Below are 19,898 nucleotides of genomic sequence, written 5' to 3'. Positions count from 1 at the left end.
CAATCTCTTTATCTGTTGCCTGCCCGCCTGGGCCCAATCCTTCTTTTCTCGCTGAGCCATCCCTTCCATTGGCACCAATTTTACCAATTCTACTCACAAGACTACCCGAGTCCTCCCTAGTAAGGCTTGCCACCTGGGCAAAAATACATGGCCATTGCGTAAAGGCCAATCCAAACCCCGTTAGGGGGTCTACCCAGAGACCCACCCATTTGTCTGCTGACACTTAAACAGAAAAGAAAATTACACAGAAAGCAGAGAGAATTACAGTCTAAGCCAGAGTTTTCTACTTCTATTACATTGTCCGTTACAGGGGGCGGGACAGAAAGATCTCAATACAACCTCAGAGCTTCATCGCACACATGGCTTCCACTCTGAGGAATTACGAACGAGAAGTTCAGTTCCGCTCACACACCCAACGCCCAAATGAACAGAGCAGAAAAACAACAGTAACCGGTTAAACAGAACAGAACCAAAACTAAATAGTGTTTCCTTATTCTATTAGGGCTCACCTATAATCATGCAATCCTTATCATATAACACCAACAATACCAAACAAAGCAAACATAAAATAACAAGGGTAAAACAGATAGATGGTGTAAATTCTGCAGGGCTCCCCCATTCTTAATTGCTCACCAAACTGTGACAAATTTCTGTTACCAATTTATCCCTCATGTCAGGTGATCAGACAGACTGATACTGCAGAAGGTTGAGGGAAGAAAACACACCATATAACCAAATTTTAAAGCTTCATTAAAAATAATAAAATAACAATGGAGAGTGTTGGGAATGCTCCCACCTCACTCAGGAAAAATATGAATGCCCCAAGCCTTAAGCCACTTTAATACTCACACATGTCTCACTGGAAAGTTAAGTTTTGCAAATATAATTCCAATTCTGTAACTTGTACTGCCTTTGGTTTGCCTCTGTCTCTATTTTCCACAAGCAGCTGGGGCTGAAAGCAGTTTTTCTTTGCACATAGCATAGTCCGCACTGATTCTCGACCTTGAACACAAACTAACTTCTCCTTTATCTCTGGGCTAAGCTGAATTTCAAATTAACCCGTTCCTAGACAAATTGCTCACACTGTGTCAGAGGCTTTTCTTTGGTGATTAAAGCTCCTCTGAGATATATGATCTTATCTAGATTGAAGATACCTTTTAATGGGCACTGATTAGATGGATTTTCACGCGTGTGAAGATTCCAATTCGCTAAATACCTGCAGGTTTTAGGACCATAATGTACGTACATGTAATATGCTGGGGTACCCTTAGGGGGTGAGGTGGAATGTTTAGACTGTCCCTTACCCATTTTCCACTTACACACACAGAGAGGGTGCCCTGTCCGCGCTAGCGGCTCAAAAACTAAGGATCTTTCCCTACAGGGCACTCACACAGGAGAGACTCACAAGGAAGACTACGACTCTCCTACACCTCCCTTCAGCAAAGAGCGTCGGCTAGTCTCTGGGAGACGGCGCCGCTTACTCTAATTGCATCCAGTGAGATGATCAGATTGTCAGTAGCCCACACAGAAGGGAAAGGGGAGGGAAGATGGGTTCACACACTCCTAGACCCAGGCAGTTTCCTCGCCGGACTAAGCCAGGCTGAGTCAGCCCACCGTGGGTCGGATCTCCTAAAGATCCACTAGTTACCGGGCTTGCGTTAGAGCAGTCCTGATCATTAGCTTCCGCTTCACAGGGTACTCTGGGCGTCTTCCGATAACGATCACTCACACTGGTGTACGTACACACACACACACACACACACACACCAAGGCCTCTTTTTTTTTCCTTTTTAACCTTTTTTTTTTCTTTACCTTTTTCTCTACCTTTTTTTTTTTTTTTTAACCACGATGCATCTTTACCTGGTCCGGACCAATACCATGAGGCGGTATGACAACCCCTCTTGAGGCGGTAAAACCCCCTCAGCACCGGTGCATTCTAAAGCATTTACCTATGCATTACCTTATGCATTACCTTATGCATATACCTTGTTGGCCAACTCAGCAGTTCCCTATACTGCTATAAACTAACCTTATTGGGGCCTTTCCCCAATACCACTCTGCATCTGATCTTGCTGCACAGTCAATAAGTTCAGATGGCGTGAGCCCAACAGAGACAGACGTCCTCACGGACAGTCCTCCTCCGATACCCCAATAGAGATTTCAAAAGGTCACATACCTCTCATGTGGCGCCATGGGGTTCGAAGGGGAATGATCCGTAGTAGCCGTCTGTGGGTCCGTGGGCGTTGCCATCCCGGACGAGCCCCCAAATTGTCGGAGAAAAACTCAGTTCTCGCTTTTTGTTTGGGTGCAGCAAAATCAAATACTTATTATTTCTCCAGTAATTACAATGGAGGGAGAGAGTGCCATAGGACACAGGGTCGCCCCAGTCCCGGACAGGTCTCTAAACTGGTAAACAATTACATCAAGCCTTTATACCTTTGTTACAGACAATTTCTAGCAATCATGGAGACAGTAAAAAGCAACAAATACATTTTGTTTATACATAAGCTTTTCTGCTATCTTAACTAGGAGCGGTCTGGGAGAGTGGGTTGTTTGTTTGGGCATCTGTGGCGTGATTTGAATCAGACCTGTCATTCCCTTGGCTTCAGGGCTTTGTTGCAATGCATGTGCATTGCGAGCCTGTTCTGAAAGGTGCTAAGCACCCTGAGATCCCACTGGTCTCAGTGAGAGGAGAAGGCATCTCAGCTCCACACAAAGGAAGTTATAACAGAGAGATGACCCAAGGGGAAGGGGGCGGAATTCAACACCTGTGTCCCAGCCCCTTGCTGTTCTGGGCTGTGACCTGAGGCTGAAAGGTGCTGCCAGCTGCCTTCTGTGAGGTTCAGCGCATGCTCACGGCCAATGTCTCTTAGCCCATCAGTCCCTATGACTTTTGTATTGTATGAAAAAGTTTCAGTGATGTGGCCCTCAGTACTAGTCCTCATGTGGCCCTCATGGTGATTTGAGTTTGAGATCCCTGGTCTAGATAATACTTAGTCCTGTGTTGAGTGCAGGGGACTGGACTAGATGACCTCTTGAGGTCCCTTCCAGTTCTATGATTTAAGTGTTTTTAAAATGTTTTCCTTCAGACGGTAGCAAATCCATTAAAACAATTTTAGCCAACTCAGGCAGTGAGCTACAATTCTGTGGTGAAGGAGTACTCCTTACTGCTTTAAAACATTCTTGATCACCACATGAAGCACTGGTGAATGGTTCCGAAGGGAGCGATGTCTGGTTATTCTCATCCAGAGAGATTCTGCTGTGATGTGGGGGAATTGGTTTTCCCCTCTTGTAACTGCTGTTATCTCTTAGACTGTTTTGTTCCACTTCCTTCTTTTCACTGAGTTGCATAACTGTGATTTTGGTCAGTTAATATATAGCAATGTCCATGACAGCCTGACCTCCATTGGGCTGTGACTGGAATGTTCAGAGGTTGGGCATCAGAGATCAGTCCTGTGTTTTTGATGGAGAATGCGGATAGCAGAGAGGCTGCTGGTTACTAGTTTAGGGAACTAGGTGTTAAAGTTCCTTTCCCTACCAAAAGATTTGTCGCCTCTGCCCTGTACACAAAGGGGAGGGGACGCTTCGCCTCCATACTGCTCAAGTCTCGGCACATTGGAAGTTTTTTTGGGGCAAGCATAAAATAAATAGAATGTAATGTAAAAATCAATAACCCCAGGATTTCTGCACTGACTGCTTTAGTCATTGTCCTATTGAATTTAAAACCACCATTATTTAATTTACCCAGAGCTGACATGGAATTTCCAGCCAGTGGCACCAGTATGTCATGGAATTCAGGACCCTTGCCACAGAAATTCTCTCAGTGAAGAGATGGAGCCCTGCAGCCAGGCAAGAGGCCACCACACTTTACAGGGACTGATTATGCTGAGTGCAGGGTAGAGTAGTCCTTAGGCCACCTGGTTGGTTGAGGGTGTGGCGTGTGTTTGTGAGAGATGTAGCACAGACCCACTCCATCTAGCTAATGCTGTAAACTTATGAACCAGGTGCTGAAAGAACTCCTGGAGACCTGGGGCAGCAGCAGTGCTGTGAAACACTCTCCAGTTGAGCAACAACTGTATGTTAGCAAGGCCATCCTGATCTGCCTCTCCCACCTGAAGGAGCCTGAAATAGAGAGCAACGGACAAGGTGAGGGAGGAGGGAAGGAGCAGAGAGAACAAAGAGGTCTTCTTCCCTCCATTGGATTCTAACTTTTCCCATCTTTAGCCCTCTGTCTTTGAAGCCCCTAATCATAACCATTGGCTCCACATCCCTGCAGGCCTGATCCTACAAACACATACCCAAGCTCTCTGGTCATTTGAGTAGTCCCACTGAATTCAGTGAGGCTGTTCATGTGAGTGACGCTGCTTATGTGTGTAAGTGTCTAGAGGATCAATCCTAAACAATTTCTTCTCCATGCATTTTTCACTTTGGAACCTTATCTTAAACTCCCAGTATCTGAAAGCCACAAATTCTGAAGTCTGGAAAATCATGAGGTGACCTATTCCTGCTGCAATGTGAGTATTTATAGTGCAAAATGATTTTGAAACAAAGCTTTGGATTTGGACTCTGTGGAGGCTAGGAAGTCTGCCTTGCTGAAAACATGAGATGAATTTGTTAACACCAGTATGAAAGTTCAGTGTCAGAGATACTGACTAGCAATAGGAACATCTGTAGCACTTTCTTTTGAAGACCTCATAGTATTTTGAATAATTAATTTTCAGAACATTTCTGCGATGAGGTAGGGTGCATAGATTTTGAGAAGGAGCAGTTGGGCGCGTCAGATCCTCCCTGTCTCTCAAGGTCCTGGAGAGAGGATCTGCGGCAGAGTAGGAAATGGAACTCAGGTCTTTGGACGCCCATTCTTGAGTCTTAGCCAGGACTGTTGTTCTTCTCCTAAACCATAATCTAGTCTAGTTTAATTCAGATATGGGTTATGGGGGTGTGGAAATATAGAACATTATCATAGCATAATATCATAATAGCAAGACAAAAGAGAGCTGTTCTGTTTTAGAGTGGGAAACCTTGATTGTGTGATTCTACTCATTGTGTGATGACTCATGTTCTGTTAAACCCAGTGACTAATGTAGATTAACTCATTCAGCCCGTTAGATGTATGTGTGGCAGAGAAAGAGCTCTTCATTGTGCTGCTCTTCAGCATGCTATGTTCTGTCTGGCTTAGGATAAGGAGTGCTACCTAGTGGTTAGAGCAGACACTGGAGGTTCAGAACCAGGTGCCGAAAGAACTTCTGGGGACCTGTTGGAGCAGTAGTGCTGTCAAACACTCCTGGATTCTGTTCCCAGCCCTTACACTTACTATGTGACTTTGGATAAGTCCTCTCTGATCCCTCTTTGTAAATTACATTAATATTTGTTAAATAAGAAAATTACAATAGACAGTTACTGACAACGGTCAGGCTGCTGGTGTGCTGAGACCACTGCCTATCATGCTGACTGGTCTCTCTCATTGTTTGCTTGTGCACCCTGGCTGTCCGTCTGTCCTTTATCAACCTGTTACATTTTTTCACTCTGTGTCTGAACAGCGCCCAGCACAATGGGGTCTGGGTTCAGGACTGCTACCACAGTACAAATAATAAATGATGATTCACCTACACCCAGGTGGCTCTTGAGAGGGTGAATTAACTTTCATGCAGTGCTTTGAAAACATAAGTGCTATTTATTATTATTTATTAGAAAACAAGTTTATTTCATCCCAGCCAACTCAAGATTCTTCTGTTAAAGCCTGGCCTTGTATAGATACAAACTATGGTGTGTTAATGAATGATCAAATTTCTCACTGGCTGACGTTAGAGAGATGTAAGCTTTTATTAGTGAATAATGGTCAACCTGTCAGCAGTCAGAATCTATTTGGGGAGATGAAAGACAGCTGCCACTCTGAACAATGGGTTCAGAAATGCCACTGGTAATTACCTGTCACAGCTCAGGCACATGGTGAGAAGTATTCCTCCCTGTGTGAGTTCCAGGTTGTTGCACTGAGCAAAATGGATGCAATTTCCATAATAACACAGTCAGCCCATTTCATCTGTCATAGCAGTTTTGAAGCCATTGGATTTATGCCTGGGATTAATTTGGCCTAACACACTTTTTTGGTATTTTGGTAAACTCTTTTATTAAAACAAATGTTCTAGGATGTATGATGTGTTTGTACCATTGTGTTTGGCTTCAAAACCTAGCCCTGTTGCATATCTTCCTGACATGATGGGGAAAGAAAACAGCTCTGCAGAAAGAGAATTGCTGTATAGAATCTGTGTCAGCCTCCACCCCCAGGCCTTTGTCTGTCTTTCTGCCTGTAGTTGGAGTGTGTAGCTAAAGATTTGGGCTCTCAGCTGAGTGTGCTATCTGGGAGCTGCCATAGCCAGGGATGCTGTGCTCACTCTGCCATGTGCTGCTTATCCTTTCAGAGCTTCTCACCAGCATGATGGGAGGGATGAAATGCCACCTGGACAGCAACTTGCCACGGGTTCGGCGTCTGGGAATGATAGTGGCAGAAAGCATCAGTTCCAGAATAACTACAGATGGGCCCTGCCTGAAATTCCAGGCGAGATTACAGTGATGCCTGACTCTGCTGTGCAGGGATGGGGAGAAATGTCCCCTTTAAAGCAGATGGTTGTGTTGCTGCTGTCATTGCTGATCCCTACTCTCTGGAAGGGAAGAGGGGCACCAGTACCCCTCAGAATGAGGGGATATCAATTTGCAAAATGGAATTGCATTGAAAAGATGCAAAAGCAGCATAGAGGATGTGGGCAAGGGCAAGGTGAAGGGTGCATGGGAGGGTGTGGTGAGAGAGCGAGCATATGCCTCAGGAGGACTTGGTCACAGCCAGGCAGAGTCAAGGAGAACTCTGATATGACAACAGGGTGTATGATGGCCAGCTCCAAAATTAAAACTACTGCTCGATTTCTATATCATGCAGCACCTGATCAATGGGAGGTGTCCCACTGAAATCTCCTTCAGCGGGAGTTGATTAGAGTCCTAAAACTGGGGTGAACACCCAGAAGGAGGGTGTGTAAAGTCACTGGTGGTTGTGATTTTCAAGACTGAGTAGGGGATTTAGCCACACAATCACCATTCATTTCAATGGGAATTAAACCCCACAGCTCCTTATTTGCCTTTGAGAACCTTAAGTGTTGTTTGCACAGCATCAGTTGTGCTGCATTGTGACTTCAGACCTGTTAAATGCTTTAAAGATTATAAATAACACTGAGACCAAATCTGACCAAGCAATAACTTGTATATCATGAGCCCAGTGTGAAAGGTGCATATGGCTGAGATTGCAAATCTCCACATGCATTTATCATTAGTTTTTAAAACAGTGAAGGATCAAAGGCCTAATTCTGAGAGGTGCTGAGCTCTCATAACCTTCAACTGCAGATTTATTGTATTTAATCGACGTAAAAGCCTCCTCAGCATACAGTAACTTCTATTTTGCATGTCTAGTATGAAGATGATGATGAGACTAGAGAGCTAAAGTCTCTCCAGCAGACAGCCCGACTACAGCTCCCTGTCACCGACCTGCCAAATGCTGGGTGAGATTGCCACTCATAGCCATATATCTGCCTAGAGCACAGATACCAGGCAAATCATTCTTAGTAAAGGCTATGAAGACAAGGCCTACCTCTGACTATAATCCTTCCACTTTGGTGGATGGTAAACTCCAGACAGACAATCCTAACTCTGAAGGCAGGAAGTCTGTATTTGTTAGAATCCGCTAAGATGTAAATTGCAGTAATCTTCACTGTGCTCTGCATTACAGTTGGCTGTCTCTCTGCAGCCAGCATGTTTTTAGTTCAAAGGTCAAATGGAAGCATGTTTGGAATTGTGTGTCTGATGGCTGCATTTCCTTGGGATTCTTGTAACTCTACGTGCCCCTGAAGTGATCCAAATGGGCTGGGGAATCTTTGGGTATCTCAGGGTAAACCGGAAGCTGTGTGTCCACAGCCTATCCATTGCTAACTGAAATACAGTATTAACTTCTGTCCAAAAGCATTAACTTCTGGCTATACTCTGACTTTCCATGGGATTTGCTGTCTGAAGATCTCAGAGCACTTTACAGAGGTTAGTGAGTGAAGCCTCCCAATGCTACTATGAGATAGAAATAGTGACTGAGAAGTGGAGAGGTGAAAGTGACGTGCCCAAGGCTACATGGCAAATTGCTGTCAGAGCTGTGTGGAGAGATCAGATCTCCTGACTCTGTCTTGTACGTTAACCACTATTGAATGGTGCCTCCTGATTTGTTCATGGTTTTCATAGCTCTGAAGACTACACAGGCCAACACTTCCTTTGCCCTGAGATGACTGTGTGTCTGCTCTTACCCAAAGTGTTTTGGGTTCTCTCCATTAGCACAGTCTTAATCTTTGTTAGGAACTAAAACAAGCTCAGTTGGCAGTCCAGGGAACTAGCTCATGCTGTCTGCCATCTCCACTCTTCCTCCATCATGAGGTCTCCCCACACCTGTACAGCTACTCTAGCTTTTTCTCCTCATAGCTGGACCATTCTAGGTGAACCCACACTGAAATGAGATTCCAGTGCCTACTGTAGATAGAGGGTGTGGATTGGGGGTTTTACCTTGGGAAAAATCTAGTCTCCTGCTTGTGATCATGGATTTTTATGATCCTTGTTACTTTATGCCTTTGACATTTTCTCATTGCCAACAGCAGGAATGACAGTCCATCTGCTACACCAAAAGCTGTGTCAAAACGAAGTGGGAACCCACACCCAGCAGCCTCTGCAGTTCCAGAGGAGGAATCTGACTTGGAACTTGACAGGTACATGCAAGAACTAAACTACTAAGCAAAAAGCTGATTTGAAATAAAAAGTAAATGACAGATCCTTGAAAGCTGACTGTGTGTGAGAGGCTGTACTGCTCAATCTGAACTGGGGAGCAAATCAGGCTGTGTGTAAAGAGTAATTGCAGATACAAGTATGCTCATGCCTAATTTTTATACCCAAATTGGACCCAAGCCCAAGGAGGCCAAGTTGTTTTCCAGCCCAGCCAAACCCAACCCTTCTCCCCAAACCTGTAAGGTTGCCCAAGTGGGAGCTGTGTGCAACAGCTCCATGCAGTGCCATAATGGGCATGTCAGTGACCATGGTGCCCACTCCACGGGCCAGTGAAGGAGAGCTGACCCGAGCCTGAGTGGGCCCGGTTGTTTTCTGACCTGGACCTGACACTTCTAGATGCTCTAGAGCGCTAAGTGCAGATCAACATTCCAGACTTACTTTGTAGTTTTACTGCCTGTGTTGTTGATTTTGCTATTTGTGTTTATTTCACTTAAATTGTTTAGACACCTATTGCCCTGCAGAATGTCCCGATTCCACTGCATCCTTCAGACTTTATATGTTTGTTTATCAGGCTGCCCATTTTATTATTGGACATGCTCTAGTCTTTCATATATGGTGGTAATATATTTGCTACTTGAGTCTCGTAGATTCTTGGGTCAGGGGAGTTGCTCTCTAGCTGAAGCACTTGCATGTTTTGGCTAGTTGAGATCTGTAGCCATTTGCCCTTCTGGCTGTCTCTGTCTAATGGGGCTTGTCTACTTCACAAGGGTGTTGTGAGAGTCAATGACTGTATCTTTGTAATGTGCTTGAGAACCTTCCACGGAAGTGGCTATATTGGTGCTGTATATTTATTATTTTGGCCAGTTCATAATAAGCTGAGGAGCTGAATGGGAGTCTAGAACCTTACTGGATAAAATTGTTCTGACAGTCCCCCCTGAATCAGGGTGCATATGCTTGGTAAGCTTCTATTCAAGTCTCCTCTAAAGGATACACCTTCATTTCCTTTTACTAAGAAGGGGAGGGGGGAATAGTGAGGTGTTGTAACAGGCATGGAATTGGCTCCATTCTGAGTGAGGAGAGTCCATGAACTGCTCTAAGAGGAGGGTCCTGTTAAATTGTGGGCATCAAAGAGGGACTTAATTTCACAGTGACCTCATGCTCCTTAGCCTCTTACTGTAACCATCTCTGCTGCCTGTAGCGCAAGAGTGTGAAAGCCTAGCTCATTGGGGCTTCCAAGTGCCTCTTTTAACCAATCTTATCAAAGCCTTCCCTGAAAAGGCTTCACAGGGGTGTTTAAAAAGGTTTTTTCAGTGAGAAACATTCTCCTGAATGTGATGAGCATAATGCTGGTCTCTGTCACTCAGGGGAACTGGTTTGAGAGCGAGGGGGAAGAGGGGGATCTGAAAGCATGCTATAAATATTAAACAAATTAAACCTCCCAAACACTTGTCTGACATGGGTGACTATTACTATCCCCATTTTATAAATTGGGGGAACTGGTATGTCATTCCCTCAAATTGTGCCTCACAGACTGTGGTCATGCTGCATATAGAATCTTCCCGTATTTGACCGCTAGATCAGGCTTCAGAGTTGGTCTGTCGGATTAGTTGCTTTACTCTGCTACAGAAAAACACCCTCTGTAACATCTGTGTCCAAGAAATAAATCCTGAAATTTTTTTCTAGTTTTGTTTTTCTTAATGGAAAGCACTTCATGTGGGAAATGAAGTTAGAGCCCTGCCTCTTAACAATTCCGACATGCTGCTCGCTCATCACATGAGGCACAGGGTGAGTGCATGCAGTCCAAAGCCCTGTGCATCTCATTCCCTTGTGGGAAAATTCTGTAAGCTGAAGAACACTGTTGTCCTGATCTGTACATTGTGTGAAAAGAGCCTCCATCAGCAGCTTGGGTAGTGGGAGGATAAGGTGTCAACAGCTCTGTTGGTGAGGCATGTCAGTGTCTGATCTGAAACTGGATCAGCAGAGGAAGCATCCTGACTCTCAAAAATATGGAAAGACCACATAGAACATAAAAACATAAAAACGGCCCTACTGGGTCAGACCAAAGGTCCATCTAGCCCAGTATCCTATCCTCCATGAAGTTATCTAGCTCTTTTTTGAATCCTGTTATGGTCTTGGCCTTCACAACATCCTCTGGCAAAGAATTCCACAGGTTGACTGCGTTGTGTGAAGAAATACTTCCTTTTATTTGTTTTAAACCTGCTGCCTATTAATTTCATTTGGTGACCCCTAGTTCCTGTGTTATGAGAAGTAGTAAACAACTACTTTCTCTACACCAGTCATGATTTTATAGATCTCAGTCATATCTCCCCTTAGCCGTCTCTTTTCCAAGCTGAAAAGTCTCAGTCTTATTAATCTCTCCTCATACAGAAGCCGTTCCATACCCCTAATCATTTTTGTTGCCCTTTTCCAATTCCAATATATATTTTTTGAGATAGGGTGACCACATCTGCACACAGTATTCAAGATGTGGGCGTACCATGGATTTATATAGAGACAACATGATATTTTCTGTCCTATTATCTATCCCTTTCTTAATTATTCCCAGCATTCTGTTCACTTTTTTGACTGCCGCTGCACATTGAGTGGATGTTTTCAGAGAACTATCCACAATGACTCCAAGATCTCTTTCTTGAGTGGTAACAGCTAATTTAGACCCCATCAATTTATATGTATAGTTGGGATTATGCTTTCCAATGTGCATTACTTGGCATTTATCAACATTACATTTCATGTGCCATTTTGTTGCCCAGTCACCCAGAAAGATAGAAAGAAGTCTGAGTCCAAGATTGTGATTTGGAAAGACTTTGGGAATTGCACAGCTGGGCTAGACAGTTGTTAGGGAATTACACAGTAGTGTCTGTAACTTGAAAATGTGCCTTTTAAACATGGGAAAATGTGGCGCTGCATGGATCGGAGATAACTTCAGTCTTAAATGGGTATTGAAATTAGCTACTGCCTACGTCAGAGGAGGGAATGTTTTATCAAATAAATTTTAGTCTCTAAAGTGCCACAAGGACTCCTCCTTGTTTTTGCTGATACAGACTAACATGGCTACCACTCTGAAAAAAGTCTTTGGTCCAAAACTGAATCCAGGCTTAAAATCAGATTTCTTTATCCAATAGGCTATATTTTGTGGCTGTGAATGCAATCTCATCCCATTAGCCTGGATGTGAGCACGCTAATGTCATGGGACAAAAAATTGGTCTGAAATAATAATGGTTCTCTGCACAGTAATTTTTATCCATTAAATTACTCTGTATTTAATTCCCCCTCAAGTAATTGTCTGAAATACCTAAAAGGCACCAAGCCCACATTATAGATTGAGCCTCCAAATGTCCAGCTTAATAAAGAATGTTTTTATGGTAACAAAACCAAAGGCACATTATGTGATTTGCACATGCTGTCTCCTGAATTCCGTGGTTAAACACTCCCACATCTCTGGAGCCCTGCGTGGATACAAAAATGTGGATGTGGATCTGCATCTGCCAGGATAAACCCGCGATCCACTAGCAGGTTTTTACCTCTATCTTCAATCCGCACCCACAGCAGCAAGCCGTCTCACAAGGGCTAGGGAGAGGGGGCAGGGAGGGAGCAGAGATGAGCAAGTGGGAGGGGGGAGGGATAGCTCAGTAGTTTGAGCATTGGCCTGCTAAAACCAGGGTTGTGAGGTCAATCCTTGAGGGATTTAGGGATCTGGGGTAAAAAAAAAATAGCTGGGGATTTGTCCTGCTTTGAGCAGGGAGTTGGACTAGATGACCTCCTGAGGTCCCTTCCAACCCTGATATTCTAAGTGAGGGAGCAGGGTCTTGCAGAGAAGAGGCAGTGTGAGGGCAGGGACTGGGGGTAAGGGTGGTGTGGAGGCTGGGCTTTGAGGAGAAGGGGCAGCGCAGGGGGTAGGTGCGGGGGGGGAAAGGGGTGTCACATCACATGCTACTCCCGGGGGCAAGCGAGCAACAGCACCTGGAAGCAGCAGCGTGGGATGGAGGGGTGGGGTGCTGGGGCCAGTGCTGCCTGGCCGGGCCATGGTGGGGATGCTGGCCCTGTCCACAGGGCCTGAGCCACTGGATGGGAAGCGGCATGAGAAATGGGTGCTGGTCAACCCCAACTCTGGCCTGCTGCCCAAGCTGGACACCGCAGGTCAGGCTCCGCTGGACACAGAGGCAGGGCTTCTTCCTGACCAGTTTCTCCCTTGTTACAGTAACATAGTTTCTTCTTCGAGTGATTGCTCCTATGCATTCCAGTTAGGTGTGCGTGCACGGCTCTCCGGAACATTTTTACCCTAGCAACTCCGGCGGGCCGCCTGGGCGCCCCCTGGAGTGGCGCCGCTATGGCGCCTGTTATATACCCTAGCTGGCCTGTCCGCTCCTCAGTTCCTTCTTACCGCCCGTGACGGCCAGTTGGAACAGTGGAGTGCTCTCTCACCTCCACAGCCCTAGCGTTTCTCCGTATCTTTAGTGTATATAGTTGTTTCACTTAGTTTAATAGTTAAGATTAGTTGAATAAGTTAGTTGTTATAGTTGTATATAGTTGTGATAGTAGGGAATTAGAGGGGTTAGCCCCTCTTCTTCCACAACCGGTGCGGGCTCATGCCCAAGGCACCGGGCTTTAAGCCCTGTGCGGCTTGTCAGCAGCCTATGCCCATCGGCGACGCGCACGATTCCTGCCTGCGCTGCCTCGGAGAATCGCACAGGACTGATAAGTGCCCGATTTGCACGGCATTCAAGCCGCGCACAAGAAAGGAGCGGGACTCGCGACTTAAACAGCTCCTTACGGAGGCGGCACTTCAGCCCCCTGCTCCGTCCCCGGCACCACCGAAACCATCCTCGGCGCGCAGCGCACCAGCGGCACCGAGCCATCCCGGTACCGAGGCTCCTAAAGGCACGCAGACGGCACCGAAGTCCCGGCACCGTTCCCTCTCCCCCCAGAGGAAGCGGAAGACGGCGCACCCGGCTCCTAAACCTGCAGCTTCGGGACAGCTTACCCAGCCACCTCCGGCACCGGCTGTGGTAGTGCACAAGCCGTGCACGGTTCCGTTGACTCCGGCACCTCAAGAGCTGTCGAGTCCGGTACCTCCCTGCTCCCCGGCGCCGGCCGCGGTAGAGCTGCATCTCCCGTCCACCCCTGAAACGTTTGTGACGGCGAGAGAGCTTATTCAGCTCGTACAGGCACCGAGCCTCCGGCCCCCGGCACCGCCGGTGTGGGCTGTCAAATCGTTGGGCAAGCCTGCAATGATGCGGCCCCAGACCCCTGACGGAACAGAGGGGCGACGCTCCAAGCCTCGGACCCGGTCCCGGTCCAGGCAACGGTCGCCGTCACGCCGGTCCCGATCCCGGCACCGATCACAGTCTCGGTACCGCACCCCGTCCCGGCACCGGTCGCAGTCCTGGTACCGCTCAGTCTCGCGGTACCGGTCGCACTCCCAGCACCGCTCACGGTCCTGGTCACCGGACCGACGGTACCGTTGGAGATCCAGTTCCCGGTACCGATCTCGACGCCGCGACTCCCGCAGCCGCTCTCGCCACCGCCGATCAAGGTCGCGCTCTGGCTCCCGGTACCGAAGTCACCGACGGTCCAGATCACCGTCCTGGCACCATGACGGCCGGCACCGCTCCTCGGCACCGTCCGGAGATAAGCTGCCTCATTCAGCGGCGCACTCCATCAGCGCCTCGGCACCCCCGTGGCCTTCGCGTCAGCCATCGGTCATCTCCCAGGCGGACAGCGAGACAGATCTCCGGGCTCCCACCCAGAGCCAACATCTTGGACACTAGCAGTGGGGTTTCTGGGTCCCCTGGGCCGGCTATGAGTCCCAAGGGCTCCCCTTGTCCCAGCGCCCAGTGGGTGCTGTACGCAGCATACCAGAGGCCACGGTGAGCCGCCCTCCCCCAAACACCACTGGGGGAGACACTTCCGTCGTCGGACCCCGCAGGGCTTCCGTCAACCTCACAAGCCCCTGAGCAGCCTCCGGCAGAGGAGGTGGTACAGACTCTGTCTTCATCCTCCTCTCCGGATGAGGCAGTGGCGGGCGCCGCTACGGTGGACCCTCCCCCGATCGACCTGCGGGCCCACCAGGACCTGCTCCGCAGGGTGGCAAAGGCCATTGACCTTCCGGTGGCGGAGGTCCTGGAAGATGAAGACCCGGTGACCAACGTCATCGGCGCGGAGGCCCCGACGCGGGTGGCCCTGCCTTTTATTAAAACGATCCAGAAAAATGCCACGACCATCTGGCAGTCGCCGGCGTCCGTCCCCCCTACGGCAAGGGGCGTGGAATGTAAATACTCGGTCCCCCCCGCGGGATACGAATATCTCTACACTCATCCCGCTCCGGACTCACTGGTCGTCCAGTCCGTTAACGACCGTGAGCGGCATGGACAGCCAGCCCCAGCACCCAAGTCAAAGGACGCCAGGCGCATGGACTTGTTGGGCCGCAAGGTGTATTCGGCGGGGGGTCTTCAGCTGCGCATTGCAAACCAGCTGGCCCTCTTAGCCCGGTACGCCTTCGATATTTTCGTGTCCCTCACGAAATACACGGAACTGATCGGCCAGTTCCCGACGAGAGTTTTCGGCTCTGGTCGAAGAGGGCAGGACAGCCTCCCGCTCTTCCATCCAGGCTGCTCTGGATTCGGCGGACTCAGGGGCCAGAACCCTGGCCTCTGGCGTAACTATGCGACGCATATCCTGGCTGAAGTCCTCCACCTTGCCGCCAGAGGTGCAGTATACCCTCCAGGACCTGCCCTTTGAGACTCACGGCCTGTTCTCAGAGAAAACAGACTCGAGGATACAGACCCTGAAGGACGGTCGTGTAGCTATCCGCACTCTGGGTATGCACACGCCAGCTACCCAGAGGCGCTCCTTCCACCAACAGCAGCCCTTCCGGCCTTTTACCCAGGCCAGGTCAAGGCCTTATAACAGTCGGCGCAACGGCCTCAACCGCCGTCGACCTTCAGGCAGCAGGCGCAACCAGGCCCAGGCATCGTCCAAGGCCCCGCAAGGGCCCAAACAGCAATTTTGATGGGACGCCCGAGGACGGCTCATCAGTCTATTCCCAGGATCCAGCCCCTTTATTTTGCAACCGCCTTTCCCACTTCCTCCCGGCGTGGTCCCAAATCACATCGGACAGCTGGGTACTCCGTACTATCCAGTATGGTTACCACCTTCAGTTTATTTCGCCCCCTCCTTCCCACCCACCTTCCCCGTCCCTCTTCAGGGACCCCTCTCACGAGCAGTGCCTCTTGCAAGAGGTCGAGACTCTGTTGAGGTTGGGTGCCATAGAGGAGGTGCCGCAAGACAGGCGGGGCAGGGGATTCTATTCCCGTTATTTTCTCATCCCCAAGGCGAAAGGAGGCCTCAGACCCATACTGGACCTCCGGGAGCTCAACAAGTACATGATCAAGCTCAAATTTCGCATGGTGACCTTGGGGACCATCATTCCCTCCCTGGATCCGGGAGACTGGTTTGCCGCCCTCGACATGAAGGACGCATACTTCCATATTGCTATTTACCCCCACCCCCATCGACGCTACCTGCGTTTTGTGGTCAACGGCGTGCACTACCAGTTTGCGGTGCTACCCTTCGGCCTATCCACCGCTCCGAGGGTCTTCACCAAATGCATGGCAGTGGTGGCTGCAGACCTCCGCCGTCGTCGAGTTCATGTCTACCCTTATCTCGACGACTGGCTGGTTCGCGGGCCATCCCGCCAACTGGTAACAGACCAAGTTGCCGAGATACTCTCCCTATTTTGGGCACTGGGCCTTCTCGTCAATGTGGAGAAGTCCTCACTGACTCCATCTCAGAGGGTGGAGTTTATTGGAGCGGTCCTCGACTCCACGGTGGCCAGGGCCTGTCTCCCTCGCGCCCGGCACCAGACGATGGTCTCCATCATCCGAGACCTGCATGATTTTCCCACTACGATGGTTCGGTCCTGCCTACACCTCCTGGGCCACATGGCGTCGTGCACATTCGTCACCGCCTATGCGAGACTGCACCTTCGCCCATTTCAATCTTGGCTGGCATCGGCGTACCGCCCACACCGCGACTCGATGGACAGAGTAGTCACGGTCACGAAGCCTACCCTCGCTTCGCTCAGTTGGTGGCTGAACCCAGAGGTCGTATGTGCAGGAGTCCCGTTCCGCTCTCCTCATCCGTCCGTGACACTGACGACAGATGCCTCGGCGTTGGGATGGGGAGCACACCTGGGCGACCTACACACCCAGGGCCTCTGGTCGCCCCAGGAGCTCTCCCTCCACATCAACGTCAAGGAGCTGCGCGCAATTCGCTTGGCGTGTCACGCCTTCCACACCCGTCTGCGAGGCCAGTGCGTAGCGGTGTTCACGGACAACACGACAGCGATGTTTTATGTGAACAAACAAGGCGGAGCCCGCTCCTCCCCGCTCTGCAAGGAAGCAATGCTCCTGTGGGACTTCTGCGTGACCCACTCAATTCACCTGGAAGCATCCTTCCGGGAGTGCAGAACACGCTGGCCGACCGTCTCAGCAGGTCGTTCCTCTCCCACGAGTGGTCCCTCCATCCAGATGTCGTCTACACAATCTTCCGGAGGTGGGGGTTTCCCCAGATAGACCTATTCGCCTCCAGAGAGAACAGGAAGTGCCACCTGTTTTGCTCGTTCCAGGGTCGCTCGCCAGGCTCCCTGTCGGACGCCTTCCTTTACCCCTGGACGGATCGTCTCCTCTACGCCTTCCCTCTGTTCCCGCTAGTGCACCGAGTGCTGCTGAAGCTTCGGAGGGACAGAGCCCGCGTCATACTCGTAGCTCTGGCCTGGCCAAGGCAGCATTGATACACCCTGCTGCTCGAGCTCTCCGTTCGGGATCCCATCCCCCTTCCGTTGTGGCCGGACCTCATCACCCAGGACTTCGGCAGACTCCGCCACCCGAACCTGCAGTCCCTCCATCTTACAGCTTGGTACCTGAGTGGTTGACCCACGCAGAGAGGGACTGTTCGGCGGCAGTACAGCAAGTCCTGTTAGAGAGCAGAAAGCCTTCCACTCGTTCCACTTACCTTGCGAAATGGAAGCGATTCGCACTTTGGTGTGATCAACGAGGGCTCAATCCATTCGTAGTCCCGGTCCCTACCATCCTCGACTACCTTTGGTACCTTAAGGAGCAAGGTCTTGTGGTCTCCTCCTTGAGAGTACACCTGGCAGCAGTATCCGCCTTTCGTCCATGTATGGGAGGTCAGTCCATCTTCTCTAACCCGATGGTTTCCCGCTTCCTTAAGGGCCTCAACCGGTTGTACCCGCCGGTACGGCGTCCTGCCCCGACCTGGGATTTGAACCTCGTTCTGGCCAAGCTTATGGGACCGCCCTTCGAGCCTCTAGCCACGTGCTCTCTCCTCTACCTCTCCTGGAAGACGGCCTTCCTCGTCGCAATTACATCAGCGAGACGAGTCTCTGAGCTCCATGCTCTAACGGTTGGACCACCATATACCGTCTTCCACGGGGACAAGGTGCAGCTTCGACCACACCCGGCCTTCCCAAGGTGGTGTCGGCCTTCCACCTCAACCAGGAGATCTTCCTCCCGGTCTTCTTCCCGAAGCCGCACGCCTCCCCTCGGGAACGACAGCTTCACACCCTGGACGTCCGCAGGGCCCTTGCCTTTTACATCGAGCGGACAAAGCCCTTCCGGCGTTCGACCCAGCTGTTTGTGGCAGTCGCCGACCGCATGAAGGGTGAGCCGGTCTCCTCCCAGTGGATTTCCTCCTGGGTAACGGCATGTATTCGGACATGCTACGAGCTTGCTCGCGTGCCACCATGCCGCCTCACTGCCCACTCAACGAGAGCGCACGCCTCGTCGGCCGCCTTCCTGGCCCATGTTCCCATCCAGGACATCTGTAGAGCGGCCACCTGGTCTTCGGTCCACACCTTCGCCTCCCATTACGCGTTGGTGCAGCAATCAAGAGACGATGCAGCCTTCGGCTCCGCAGTCTTACACTCTGCCACGTCTCACTCCGACCCCACCGCCTAGGTAAGGCTTGGGAATCACCTAACTGGAATGCATAGGAGCAATCACTCGAAGAAGAAAAGACGGTTACTCACCGTAGTAACTGTTGTTCTTCGAGATGTGTTGCTCCTATCCATTCCAGACCCGCCCTCCTTCCCCACTGTCGGAGTAGCCGGCAAGAAGGAACTGAGGAGCGGATGGGCCGGCTGGGGTATATAACAGGCGCCATAGCGGCGCCACTCCAGGGGGCGCCCAGCCGGCCCGCTGGAGTTGCTAGGGTAAAAATGTTCCGGAGAGCCGTGCACGCGCGGCGCGCACACCTAACTGGAATGCATAGGAGCAACACATCTCGAAGAACAACAGTTACTACGGTGAGTAACCGTCTTTTCCGCTTTCCATTGGCCTCTGAGCTCCACTCGTTGATGTCTTTAGGGAACTGCAGGAAAGGGTTTATCTATTTTATATGCCTCCCTGTTCATCAGCAGAGCAGTTAAGGAGTAGCAGGTCTTTAGAGCCCTGCATGGTTGTATCCGCATCCACTCCACTATCCACAGTAATGGTCCATGGATATTCATGGATTTGCAGAGCTCTACCCATCTCACCATCCTCAACGCTTGATGACCAATGCTTCCTTTGCCTGCTGGATCCTTGTAGGTTGGGGTACCGAGCAACCTCTGTTTGGTGTAAGGATGGAAAGGTGAGGAGGGGGGAGAATGTGCCCTGTCTGTCCGTTTAGCATAAAGGAGGAGAAGGTGACATGGTCAAATCCACATAGACTAATTCATGCCTACGCTTCTTTCACAGTGATGATGACCTCATTCCTTATGACATGTCAGAGGATAAAGAGCTGAAGAAAATGAAAGCTCCTGTCTATATCCGAGACTGCATTGAAGGTAGGAGATTCTGGGTAGAATCTATAGAGCATTTCCAAGTGAAGATTCATCTCCTACTCTGTTCTGGGGTGGTTCCTGGTACAGGCTAGTTTTTGTTAGTTGACTCAAAGTTGTGGTACTTCGGAAATTGGTGTTCCAGTTTTGAATTGTTAGTTCCTAATGGCATGTCTACACTACAAACTTTTGCTGATGCAAGTTATGTCAGCATAAAGCCACCACACTTGTGCACGTG

General features: G+C 49.7%; 1 protein-coding gene across 3 annotated transcripts in view; it reads left to right on the top strand.

The window, feature by feature from the left end:
* TELO2 (telomere maintenance 2) overlaps nucleotides 1-19,898 on the top strand; it is a 56,385-nt gene that overhangs the window by 11,093 nt on the left and 25,394 nt on the right. For 2 of the 3 annotated variants that reach the window (XM_039492023.1, XM_039492020.1), the window contains exons 8-12: nucleotides 4,005-4,146; nucleotides 6,420-6,556; nucleotides 7,456-7,544; nucleotides 8,673-8,783; nucleotides 19,578-19,666. In XM_039492023.1, coding sequence (XP_039347957.1) covers nucleotides 4,005-4,146; nucleotides 6,420-6,556; nucleotides 7,456-7,544; nucleotides 8,673-8,783; nucleotides 19,578-19,666 — 568 coding nt within the window. The remainder of the gene's footprint in view (nucleotides 1-4,004; nucleotides 4,147-6,419; nucleotides 6,557-7,455; nucleotides 7,545-8,672; nucleotides 8,784-19,577; nucleotides 19,667-19,898) is intronic. The other variant, XM_039492022.1, reaches the window with a different exon arrangement.

Source organism: Mauremys reevesii, linkage group 10, assembly GCF_016161935.1.
Source record: "Mauremys reevesii isolate NIE-2019 linkage group 10, ASM1616193v1, whole genome shotgun sequence".
NCBI lineage: Eukaryota > Metazoa > Chordata > Testudines > Geoemydidae > Mauremys > Mauremys reevesii.
Note: the sequence above shows the minus strand (reverse complement) of the source record. Positions and strands in the feature narration are given on the sequence as shown.